Source organism: Hippocampus comes, unplaced genomic scaffold (assembly GCF_001891065.2).
Source record: "Hippocampus comes isolate QL1 unplaced genomic scaffold, H_comes_QL1_v1.1 scaffold50, whole genome shotgun sequence".
Taxonomy (NCBI): domain Eukaryota; kingdom Metazoa; phylum Chordata; class Actinopteri; order Syngnathiformes; family Syngnathidae; genus Hippocampus; species Hippocampus comes.
Genome location: NW_017805122.1, coordinates 1,192,169 through 1,204,870, shown reverse-complemented (window position 1 = coordinate 1,204,870; position 12,702 = coordinate 1,192,169). Strand labels below are relative to the sequence as shown.

Below are 12,702 nucleotides of genomic sequence, written 5' to 3'. Positions count from 1 at the left end.
TTAAACAAAAATCCAGGCCGCCCCCCCCCCCATGCATATTACGTTGCCTGTGAATGAATTAAAATGCGAAATCTTCCAAAATAATGTAAAACTATTCACTATTTAAATGCAAAATTTAATTCAGAAAGTATTTTAGACATTTTGTTTAAACTGTAAAATACAATCTTTTGCGCGAAATATATATATATATATATATATATATATATATATTAGAGGTATTTACATTTTTAAGACAAACTATACTTCAAACTAAAACGTTTTAAAATTATTTGTAGAATTGGAGTTTGTGTGGCGTGACAAAAATTAACACGATGACTTTAAAAATAAAATCAATAAAAATCGTTGTCCATCCCTTAAAAAAATTGCAATTGGCAGAAGTGCGCGGAAAAAAAAAATAAGAATACATTTAACGAATAGCACATGAGGATTAAAAACCATCAGAAACGTTTTTCACATTTTAAACGAGAAGCCGGGCTACTTTTCTTACTTTCGGAACCAGATTGATTCTTTGTTCTTTCTATGGTGAGACACACACATGTGCTTTATTACCAAACAAGACCCTCATGGCCTTTGGCTAACAGCAGTGCTTTATTAATTTTTTCGTATTCGACCACCTTCAAGAATGAGTTCCGAACCAGCGCAGTCACATTGATCATGCAAATCAACAAAGTATGTCATTGTAAGATTTTTAATATGTACTGTACGTCGAATTTGCAGTATCAGATATCCTTGATGGCAAGTATGTCTGTATCTTTGAAATATTTGAGGATTTATTTATTTTTTTTGGGGTGCTGCTGACCAAATCGGGGTCCGAGTTTCCTATTTTATTTTATTTTTTTGTACACGTCTGGAGAGCACCCCCCGTTTGGGACCACTGGACAGGTGCTCTACATTCAAATGCATAGAGAAAAAAAAAACAATTGTATTTGATGTCGTCTGCGAGTCTGTGCTAGTGCTGACTTGGTGTAGACACGTAATATCGTCGTCCTGCGTACCCCTGACAGTGCTCGCGGGATCAAAGTTCAGCTGTTCCCATCTTCAAACCTGCTGTCACTCGCCGATTCTATCCTCAGGCCAGAGCCACGTTAAATCTCAAAGTAGTGCTCTCAGAACTATGTTGAAGTGGAGGGTGGAGCTTCGTTTCGACAGGCCATACGTTTTTGTCTTCTTGGGAAAAAAAAAAAAGTAATTTGCCGCCCTTTTGTGGCATCTGTAGTCGAGTAGAAACGTTTTAAAGGGGGCGGCAGTTATGTGTCGATTTTACCCGAATTGCGGGAGTTCACCGGAATTGCGGGAGTTCACCGCGGCGTCGCAAACGCTTGAAAATGAAAACGACACCGGACCAACAAGACGTCCCGCGTGTGGAAAGTCATCAAAATGTTTCCTCCTAAGCGTAGCTAAGCTACTGTTGACTATCCGACATTTTCCATCCGTTCACGTTAACCATTGTAACCGTCGATGTTAGCTAGTTTCATGTACAGTTACATGCGTAACGAACGAAAGTTAACCTTGCGGGAGCAGGATGTGAATATGACACAAGTTTTGTCTATTCGACGGTAGGATGAATCTCGGGCGGTTTTATCAGATGAATTCGGCACGAATAACAATGAAGGAACTTTTTTTTTTTTTTAAAGCGGGCCGGGTTGTTGAGCGGGTTAAAAATACAATACTTCCTCCTTGAGCTGCTTGGAAAAAAACGTCAAGGGTGAAAACCGTGAAACCTGTTTCGGTATTTACAAAAGTTGACTCCATTAAATAGAAAAAAAAAAAAAAAGGAAACTTCAGTCAAGATGATAAAAATCCATCTGTTAGTCAAGTAAAGTGCCTTTTCCAAAATAAGGTCCTTTCGGTCACTACGTTGTTACATTTGCTTTCCTGTTTGATGCTAAGCTAGGCAAAACGTGCTCAAAGTTCACGTCGCATCGTCGTGGAGACAATCTTTTTCGTTCGCTTGTGCATTATTAGGCTTGAGTCACTTTATTCTATTAGACCGTACGCGTGCAATTTTTAAAAATTTTTTTGGTTGGGCACTTTCGACATAAATTCATATTTGAGAGAGCGAGAGAGAGAGAGAGAGAGAGAATTCACAAAGCGGTACCTTGACTTGTGAGTTTCATCCGTTCCGTGTTTGTAAGATGGGGTTAAAAAAAAAAAAAGGCAACTTTCATCATTGGAATGAAATGAAATTAATCAAAATAATGTATATAAATAAATTGAAATCATTTTTATGAAAAAAAAACGAGCACTTTACTTCAACTGTATTAAAACAAATTCAACAAGAACAAAACATACAGCAGTAAATAAAATGTGAAGGAAAAAAAGACCATTTTGACTCAAGACGACAAAAAAAAAGGCAAAAAATTTGAAAATGGGAAATTTGGAAATCAAGGTATCATTGGATCGTGATCGACGGTGTTTTATTTATGTATGTATTTTTTGCGCAGTCGTCTGCATTTAGTGCCTCATAGCGTTGCATTCTGTACAATTGATTTGCTCACCAAGCAGGCAGGTCAGCGCTGAAACTGACTCGTGCCTTACACGACGTGCAATGTCCAGCCATCCATTTCAAACATTTTTTTTTTTTCCTATCGCGTAAATTCCCATGAGGGGTTTTGGAGGACATTTTTTTGGGCGACAATCCCACCGCCATCCTGACAACGTGAAATCGGCTTGAGGTCAAATAAATCAAGCGGCACAAGTCGAGGGGACTTTTGCCGAGCTCGCGGGTGCGGGCAAGATACCCGTTGCCATGGCAACGGGTGCAACCGGACCCCCTCCCCCCCCGCCCCTCGGCCATTTGATATCACATTGGCAAACGTCTGACTGACAATTGCTGCCCCGCTTGATGATGTCATCAACCACAGACTTCCTGTTTATGACTCCCAATGAAACCCCCGTCCCGCCCCCCCCTCCACAAAGCAGGTCACATGACCCGACTCATGAGATCGATTCAAGATTTGTGTGCAAGATAATGCTGCTTCAATCGCTTCTTTTCGCCTTTGCTTCATGTGGAACAATCGGCTGCGTATCGCATCACACCAAATATTTTTAAATGCTTTCTATGATTTTTGTTTTTCATGCTTTAAAAAAAAAAAAAAAAAGACAAATGTCACATTGTAATGTAATCTGCATGAGCTAGCATAGTTTCATTCAAACTACCAAAGGACAAAAAAAAAAAAAAAAACGGACTTCAGTCTCGCTCATGGACACAAACTGAACAATACGCAACATTTGGAACCCAAACCGGTTTTATATATATATATTTTTTTGCCCCCCCCCTTCTTCCTACACGTTTACAGGGAAACTTTGCTGTTGTTTACAGAAACTAGTACTACCTACACGTGGTCAAGTTGTGTGCTGTATATCTGTACCGTTATATTCCAATCTACTGGATGTACCGTAGATGTTAAGACAAGAATATTGTGTGGTCACGGTCAAATAAAAAAAAATAATAAAATAAAATAAAATCTTTTATTGGGGAAAAAAAAAAGTACCATTGGGTTCTTTGAAGGTTATGATTACAAGTGGAACCGAAGAAAACGCAACACAGTGCAAATTTCGTTTCAAAATAAAAGTGCCACATTTTGTCATGAGTGCAACTTCATAAAACAACAATAAAAAAAAAATGAAGTGCAACAGGGATTTTAAAAGCAAAAGAGCATCCTTCCTCTCCATGGATACAGAAGCAGGAGCACAAAGCTAAGAGCTGAGCAAAGAAAAAACAGGTCAGATGGTTTTCTGAACCCATTGGACCTGGAGTGACCGCTGTCCCTGAAAACGGGGGGCGGGGGGGGGGGGGGGGGGGGGGGGGGGGGCTCACATTTCTCTACAGCTCAAACTCAGAGCCGTCCAGAGTTTTCAGAAAGAGTTCCTCCTGCAGCCTTACCAGAGCCACGAGGGGGTCCTCCTCGGAAGGACTTCCAAGCGGGGAAGGCATTTTGGAGATGTAGCCTTGATCGGATCCACTGTTGGAAGCGTCCGCCCCGGGTTCCGCAGGCTGGCTGATTTGGTTCCCAAGAGAGAACTCTTGTGAGTTTGATCCCTGGGAGTTCAGGACTTCGGACTCTTCCTCATCCTCCTCAGGGATCTGACTTATGCGCCTCCCCTCAGCAGACGGAGGGCGCTTGACGGACAAAACGGGTTCGGCGACAAAAACGGACCGAGGGCCGTCGGTGGGGTGGAGATGAGGCAGGACCGATTGCCGCCGGTGCCCGTTCGCAGGGTTCACCAGCGGCAAAAGTTCTGCCCCGGACGAGCGCCGGCTCTCCGGGTTCAGCTCCGGGGTTAAGACTCGAACGCCGGTTCCGTTATCTCTTATGGCCGCCTCGCACGTATAGACGGGAAGTCCGTCTCGGATGAGCGGAAGACACTCGAGGACCGGCGAGCCCCGCTGCTGGTCAACGAGACCACCGGACTCTATCGGCAGGTCTTCCTCACTTTGCACGCACTCCCTCTCGAACCAGTCGGGGTTTTCAATCTGGTACGCCCGGAAGGTTTCGATGGCGTCCCTCAGGGCTCGACCCGAGGGACAGTTGAAGTATTCGTCCCCGCCGATGCCCCGTATGTGGTTGATCTGACCCGGCTGGTACTTCTCAATGTCCAGCAGGCCCAAGTACAGCTCCTCAAAGTGCTTCATCAGCGAGTACTTCACGCCGATGTCGAAAACCGACGGCACATCCCGCTCGCCGCTGACGTCGCCGAAGTAAGCCGCCACGTACTTGCCGTGCTTGCGCGCTTGGTGCATGTCGGGCAGGAAGAGGTTCAGGAAAGGGGTGAGCATGTCGTCGGTGGGCGACAGGACGTCTTCCTTCAACGTGACGCGGCGGTGGCCGCACATGGCGCGCCACTTGGCCTGAACCCCGCGCGAGCAGAGCACCAAGACCTTGTCGGTGGGATTCCGCAACTGGCCCCGCTGCCACTCCAGCCAGCGGACGCGGCCGACCGTGCCCACCGAGGTGGCGTCGAGCAAGTCGATGAGCACCTTGGCTCCGCATTTCGCCCTCAGAAAAGCGCAGAGCTTCAGCACGATGTCCCTGTAGAGGCGGTGGTCTTGCGAGTAGATCACCAGAACCTTGGGGGTCTGCTGAATTTGCCGCTCCTGCTCTTGCCGTTTCGGTTTCTCATCTGCGAGCGAGGCTTCTCCGGGTTTGCCTGAAGGCATTAACAAGGAATGCGACTTGTGATCGGACGCGCGAGGGGGGTAGTGGGGATTGTGGGGACTAACCTGGCCTCCCGCACAGGATGTACATAAAAATGGCAAAAATCCCAGCGCTTAGGAGCGCCGCGCACACGATAACAGGTGTGGATTGGGGAGCATCCGGAGGAACTGTCGGCTTGGCTGTTAAGAGTCAAATCGCAGTTTATTTAGAACCAGCCCATCTGTTGCGTTGGGGAGAAAATTCATCAGGAGAACCCATCCCGGCAAATTATCTGGAGACTAATCAGAGTGTCATTGATCTTGTCAGTGAGCTTGGAGTGTGTGTGACAGGGGATCTACGATGCAAATTTTTTTATTTTTTTGGACTTTTTGGTCACGGTTCAGCTTCGCGATGAGAAGACGACGTTTATGAAACAAATCCACAAATACAAAGCACCATCGTCCGCCACCTGGACGTGGACTTTTTGGTGGCTAGTTCCACCCAAGTGGACAAACCTTTGAAGACCAGATTTTTAGTTTGGTGTCATTTTTGAAGCTTGAAAAAATGGAATTCATGATTCGGAAAACACCTCAGATGATTTCCATTGATTCCAGCTGGAATAAATAATTTAAAAAAATCATTTTTTTAATTAAAAAAATTAATTTAAAAACGGTTATATATTTTTTAATTTAAAAAATATATTTTTTAAATTAAAAATAGATAAATGAAACTTATTTATATAATTTTTTGATATAAATATATACTCTTGCTGTCGTGGTTTGTGATCGTCTGCGCTAAGCAATTTCCATTTGTGTCTTGACAGCAATGTTGATATTATGCAGTCTGATCGGCGACACGGCGTCAAGTTGAAAACAAATAAATAAAAATAAAATGTCTGGCCAACCTGAACAAATGTCCAGCGTTCTCTGATGACGGGTGCAGTCTTCGCCACATTTTCGGAACATGGGTTTGATCTGAAAAAGAAGATATCGCAACTGGTTTGCACCTGCGCCACTTACTCACTGCCTGAATTTAAAAAAAAAAAAAAAAAAAAAGGGACAAAAGAGATGTTATCTTTACCGAGACGTCAAACTGGCAGCAGTATCTGGGCCACTTCGCCAGGCTGAAGGAGACATTCAGACGCGCCTGGTTGACCTGGAGAAAAGTCAGGTGGACCAATTACAGTAACCGGTGAAGAATGAAAACCACGTTAAAAATTGGTCCGTGCCTTGTTTTTTTTTTTTTTTTATGACCAGATTTTACTTATCACAAGCAGCATAAATGCAGTCGAGAAAATAGGCCAGATTGCATGAGCTTCCTGTTTATTTCTTTCTGAGGTAAGAAATCTAGGCTACACGGCACCGGATGCTGTAATGAGCACCCACCTGAATATTTTAGGTCAATTTCCTCAGTAGGAAATGTGTCTGAGAGACAAAGGGCTGCAAAAGTGCCGTTTAAAAAAACAAACAAAAAAAAAAAACAGCACTGAGCTCACCTTGTGCGCATGGTCAACATGCTGGTCGGAGGCACAGTTCACAATAACCATGTACTCGTCACACAGCGGGTCAGGACTGAAGCTGACTGTCAGTGTCTGTCTTTGTTTGGCTGTCACGTCCAGGCTGATGTTGGACTGCCAAAGACTTCCTACAATACAGCAAAAAATAAAAAATAAACGCCATGTAAGCGAAGGGTGCACCCACTGTTTCTCAAAAAGCGCAGTTGACTCACCTCTCTCGATGCAAAACTGGGTCACGAGCATCCGCGAGTCTTGACAACCTGACTCAAAGCAGAATCATTTCAAAAGTGAGCGAATTTCAAGATGTGTGTGTAATCTCATTGTAACATGTATTTGTTCCATATTTTGATGCATTTTTATGCTTTATAAAACATTTACGTCTGAATTTTGGGGAGGCTTGGAACCGATTAGGTAATTTCCATGGAAAACGCGTCTCTGCTGACAACATTTTCCAGTCAAGAAATTTCTTCCAGAACCAGTTAATTTTGGAAGTAGAAGCACCACTGTATGTTCTCTTTGACTCAAATAGTTCGAGAAAGATCGAGTCCGAAGTGGTTTGGACTCACCTGGAACAACAACATCCTGGCTGACGTCATAGTCGCTGTGGCCCACTTCCGGTTTGGGGATGTTGAAGACAGAAACCCGATAGCTGTGACCCGGGTCCACCACCACCATATTTGCTGAGAATGACCACTGCCCCCCCCCCCCCAAAAAAACAAAACAAAACAAAACAAAACAGTTATTTAAAAACAACCAGTGCCAATTGATTTATTAAAGCAGATAAGGCAATTGAGAACAGTTACGCCGTTTTTACTCTTTTTGTCTTCCCCGTTACAAACAAGCCATTTATTTGAAAAGCTCACCATGTCGTCGTGCGGATTCCTCATCGGGAGTTTGTTTTTAAAGGAATAGCGGACGCACAGGTGCTGATTGGTGGCCATCACCATGACGTGCAGCTCGGTGGCTTTTAGGTAACTGATGCTGCCTGCGGAGAGACGCCGCACTCGACCTTTTAACATTAGATTCCATTTGGATTGTTGGGGTGGCTAATATTGTTGAGTGAAGAGGCGTCAGATCACCGTCATCCCTGAGGGTCCAGTTCGCAACCAGGACAGGCTGCAGATGTCCTGCCTCATCCTGGACTCTTGTCAGGGACACCGTCAGCCCTTTTGGACCACTTGGCTAACGAACAAACAAAAAGCAAGAAAGAACAATACTGTTACAGTCGTTGTCTAAATCACAGGGATTAATACTGAAAATATTTGGTGCTCAATATTTACTGGACAGGGGACAAATAACATTTCAAAATGATGCATGCTAGTCACATAAATTTCCAGATCATTTTAACAGACTTCAAAAGACCTTTTATCAGATGGAAATCAAAATTTTTGCAGTGCAGTACACAAACGTGAGGTGGGGGGGGGGCATGACTGGGCTCCCAAAGAACAAGCTACGCCCCTGGTGTCTGTGCAGTATTTCTCTGCCAAGTTCACAATGACAGTACTTTTGTCATCTATTGACGTCACTGTTAACTATATCATCAAATAGTGACTTACGTTTCAAAAATGTACGCAAAAATGTGTACCAATATGCCAGAATTCGAATTAAAATGCGCGTATGTTCTTGCGCATCTTACCTGCTGGGAGCAGTTCGGTGGAGCGGACGTCAAAGTTCTTAAGGCAGACGACAGCGACACGGTCATGAACGCCAAAACGCTCCAGCAAAGAAGCCTCATTTTTCACAGTTTTTTTCCCCCCCGTAACTGCATTAGAGTCAGTGAAGGAAACACGTGAATGTTGCCATGAGAGGAAATCTCAGGCTCACAAAACCTGCTTGGATAAAAGCGAAAGTGTCTACTGATTAATGACAAAAACTTCCGGCTTGGTGGTCAAGTCACACCGGCTTGCTGTTGATTATGCTGCCTTCACGTAACCTAGGAATGTGCAGATACGTTCATAATTGACAGGAGATATACCGATATAATATACGAGTTGTTCGTTGTGCCTTTAAAAAAAGCAATGACGATCACCAGACAGTTCCTACAAAATAATAATAAAATAAAATACAAATAAAAATTGAATACACACGTTTAGGGCACGTTCCGTTTAAGGATTCCAAACATTTTTTTTTTCGGAAAATGTGGTCAATTCAAATCTATTTTAGTAGATACGTAACACCCTCAGTGGACACATTTTGTCGCACCTGTGCAAAAGTCATCCAGTCAAATGTCAAAACAGGTCTAATTTGACCCAAAGTTATACAACAACATATTTTGATAAGGACCGATGATGCACTGGGACGGATTGTGCAGCAGAGGGCGCCTTAACATTATTTTCTGTGGTTCGAGGGTCAGACTTTCGCATTAAGTCTGCTTCCATCCATCAAAGTTGACCCCAAAAAGCTCTTGGCCTCATTCTGTCTTCCACCCCGTGCTCAGACCCAAGAACGAGCTGTTCGAACTAATCTATAGGCTCAATAAAGAAGTCAAATGTCTTTGCCCTTTTATTCAAATGGATTAAGACGCAGGGGAAATTATTTGGTCTGCACTGCTATTTTAGGGATTGGGGGAGGCGGGGGGCTGCAAAGGTTACATAACTGCTATCTTAACATGGCTTCCAATTCAAATAACATTCAGCCGGAGACATTTGAGATGTCTTATCGGATTGTTTGATTAGGCTACTGTATAAATAAACCTTACCCTGCCTCCCGCGCTTGGTTCAGTTGCTCCACAAACCTTAGATGGTAGTGCGCTATACGGAACATCATGCTTACATTGTGCAGAACATTTCGTTGACAAGAAGCATCGTACATTCATTGTAAACCACTGTAACACATACACAGTTAGAACATAATTTTTGCATCATCCTGCTTAAAAAAAAAAAAAAAAAAAAAAAAAAAAAAAAAAAAAAAAAAGAGCACACACTACTAAACCAACAAATTACTTTTTTTTTTCAACTGTTATGAGCACAATAGCGTTAGCAAAGGAAAAGCACCAGTTGCATGGGCGGGTTCATGTTCCAGGTCAAACTTGTTAACTCAATCAAGCTGCTTCCTGGAAGAGGCCCCCCGGGCACGAACCAATGAGATTTCAAGAAAAGGCCAAGTGGATCTCGCTGTGGCTTAGACCTAAAAAAAAAATAAAATAAAATAAAAACAAAGAAGCTTCCTGAATTGAAAACGACACGGATGAAAAGGATGCTAAAGTTGATCATTTGTAATGAAAGGTGACTACATAATCATTTGGGGCAGACTGCATGTTTTTTTGTGTGGTGGGTACGTATGTGTGGTAGGGGGATTCTAAAATGTTGTAAAAAGTTTTACGATTTTTTTTTCTCAAGTTCTCCACATGTCGGAAGGGGTTACGAGCATTCGAGCAAATCCAAATGAGAATCTAGCGGAAGGTCAGAGGGCTCGACATCATCCATCCTGTTCAACAATAAAACAGTGGCTTTTTTGGGGGTATAAGTGCGATGTTCGTGTTCCAAGCGACTCCTTGGATCATTATGGCTTTGTTTTTTTTTTAAGTGCGATGTTCGTGTTTCAAGCGACTCCTCGGATTATTCTTTTTTTTTTTTTAGGCGGCGCAAGCGCGATCATTTATTTGAGGGAGCCGTGTATTGGTCTGAAGCCGACGCCGCACCTGGGAATGCGATGACATTCCGCCTGGCCCGCCATAAACGGCTTGGCCGCCGTTTTCATCGAGATAACGGCGCCATTCATACGCCGGGTGTGTCGAGGGGGCCTCCCAACAGTGTTTCTTTTTCCTGGAGAATCAATGCTGAGGCCTCCTGGCCGTCTTATTACTTTCTATGGCAGCGCGGAGACACCTGTGCGGGGAAGGCATGAGAGGAATGTAGATCGTCATGGAGATGTGCGCTGGATGGACGGAAGAGAGTCCACGTTTGGGTTTGTTGTTTACTGTAATGCTGCCAGGAGCACAGCCGGAGATCAGTAAACATTTTTTTTTTTCACTGTCAAATATTAGAAATAAGCCAAGGTGGGAAGTAACAAAGTACAAATCTGTGGTGAAGTAGATTTTTCAGCTATCTGTCTTGATTTTTACGCTTTTGACCTTCACTCTCTACATTTGAGAATAGATGTTGGTGTGTTAAAATATTTAAAAAATAAATAAATAAAAAAAGTTGACCTTTTGTCAACCTCTCCAGATGACAAAACAAAGTCAAAAAGACGAACATGATCGAATTTGATTGAGGGGATTTGTCAGGCTAATTTCAGTTAGCCCGACAATTGCATTTTGCATTAAATGTTAGCATTAAGCTAGCCCTTTAAACAAAATTTTCATTGGATGCGCTGTTTGTATTTATGGTTGCTACATAACATCCATGCTAATCTCAGTTAGCTCATCACATACGCACTGTATGTTAGCATTAAGCTAGTGGACCTTTGCTATTCCCGAATATGGTTCGGGTGAATATTTTTTTTTCGGTTTAAATGTACAATGTTTAATTCTCTTTTGTTGTTTGCCGTGTTTAAACAGTTTTGCTCATTTCCGTTACGCGCCGCGTTAGCATCATGCTAGCAGACTTTTATTCGGAATTAAATGGAACTTTTGGTGATTCGATCTTCAAAGTTTCGTTGGCTTTTATTTTGTGCTTGTGACAAGCAACTTGACACTTTGCCTCATAGAGAAATATGTATAGTATTATTTTTTTAGCAACATTTACGATATTCTCCCATTCTTTTTCACAGCGAGAGAGTAAGAACAAGTGCGATGGAAGGATCACATCCATGCTCGTTACGCTCAAGAGATCCCACGACAGTGAGTTCTTGATTCTCACGCCTCACACCGATTTCCTCCTCTTGCCAAAAACGTTGTTGATGAGTCTGGCCACGGACTTGGAACCGCTCGGGCGTCGCCTGCGCTCCTTGGCCTTGGCGCTCTGCAACGCCTTGGAGAACACGAGCGCCACCTCCTGGTAGTGCTCGGCCGCCGACAGCTCGTGAAACTGGCATCGGAACTCGTCCGCCAAGCGCTGGCCTTCCTCGCGACACACCTCTCGCATGTGGCACAGATCGTGTTTGTTGCCCACCAGAAATATAAGCGACTCAGCATCCCTGACAAAGAAGGCGGGGAAATTTTTTTTGAAATAATGCTGCTTTGATGATTGAAGTCTAGGGCCACCATGGAGTATTTTCGAGGAACGTACCTCTTGGCCGATCCCAAGCGGTGCTCCCGGATGAGCTTCACGACGCTTCTGGCAGCGAGTAAGGACGAGCGGTCGCTAATGTCGTAGACCACGATGAAACCGTCGGCTAAGTGAATCTGGTCGTTGATCGTTATTTTACCTTGAAAGGACTGAAAAAAAAAAAGACACACGACTTAATCTTAGTAGAAACATTTTCCAATCCATGCTCATAATCCTGACCTGGGAGCAGGGCTCGTACAGCTCCAAATTCATCTGCCTCCCATCCAGAGTCAGACGCTTTCGGTATATGCATTCTGTGCAAGGAAAATGATTTTAACCCTTTCGGGGACAGCGGTTACTACAGTGGACTGCTTATCGTATTATCAGGTTACAAGGTGCACGAAAGGGCTAAAATAATAAAAACAATCAGTCGCGCAACCTTTTTGTCCAGTTGACTTCGACGTGGCCTAAGCTTTTCAATTACCTGAAGATGATGCGTATTCTCCGATGAAACGTTTAGTGAAGAACCGGACGATGAGGGCTGCAGAGCAACAAACGTGAAAAAAAAAAACATTTAAAGTTCCATCTCCCATCTGTCGTAAACCGAGGAAGAGATCCCTGTACAGCATCGGCCTAAAATTGCAATCCTCTTACCTGACTTTCCGACGCCTTCACTTCCAAGCACCGCAATCTTGATGTCGTTCATGTTCTCCTCAAAAAGAAAGAAAGAAAGAAAAAAAAAGCTCCAGGAATGAAAAGCATGCTTTTATGAAACGAGGGGTGGGGGGGAAGGAGTCAAAGCCCTCTCGAGAGTTGGGTCGACTGGGCAAGCGGCGCACTGGGGGAGACGTGGGGTTTGGCGAAGAGGAAGGAGGGGCGGGGCAAGGGGAGATTCAGCAGA

General features: G+C 43.8%; 3 protein-coding genes across 3 annotated transcripts in view; 1 reads left to right on the top strand and 2 right to left on the bottom strand.

The window, feature by feature from the left end:
• The window catches only part of tmem121b (transmembrane protein 121B), a 1,933-nt gene extending 1,200 nt beyond the window's left edge, over positions 1-733 (top strand). Inside the window, exon 2 of the mRNA XM_019866025.1 lies at positions 718-733. Coding sequence (XP_019721584.1) covers positions 718-733 — 16 coding nt within the window. The remainder of the gene's footprint in view (positions 1-717) is intronic.
• A 1,699-nt stretch (positions 734-2,432) lies between these two features.
• il17ra1a (interleukin 17 receptor A1a) lies at positions 2,433-7,830 on the bottom strand. Its single transcript, XM_019866232.1, has 11 exons — positions 7,734-7,830; positions 7,518-7,639; positions 7,221-7,347; positions 6,867-6,914; positions 6,634-6,782; positions 6,219-6,293; positions 6,043-6,112; positions 5,225-5,338; positions 3,826-5,151; positions 2,829-3,785; positions 2,433-2,788 (listed from the first exon to the last, which is right to left on the bottom strand). The coding sequence occupies exons 2-9, from the start codon at positions 7,599-7,601 to the stop codon at positions 3,827-3,829; spliced, it is 1,992 nt and encodes a 663-aa protein (XP_019721791.1). The 5' UTR covers positions 7,602-7,639; positions 7,734-7,830; the 3' UTR covers positions 2,433-2,788; positions 2,829-3,785; position 3,826.
• A 2,387-nt stretch (positions 7,831-10,217) lies between these two features.
• On the bottom strand, positions 10,218-12,696 carry rergla (RERG/RAS-like a). Its single transcript, XM_019866018.1, has 5 exons — positions 12,456-12,696; positions 12,286-12,342; positions 12,042-12,115; positions 11,823-11,971; positions 10,218-11,730 (listed from the first exon to the last, which is right to left on the bottom strand). The coding sequence occupies exons 1-5, from the start codon at positions 12,505-12,507 to the stop codon at positions 11,457-11,459; spliced, it is 606 nt and encodes a 201-aa protein (XP_019721577.1). The 5' UTR covers positions 12,508-12,696; the 3' UTR covers positions 10,218-11,456.
• Between the last annotated feature and the right edge of the window lie 6 nt (positions 12,697-12,702).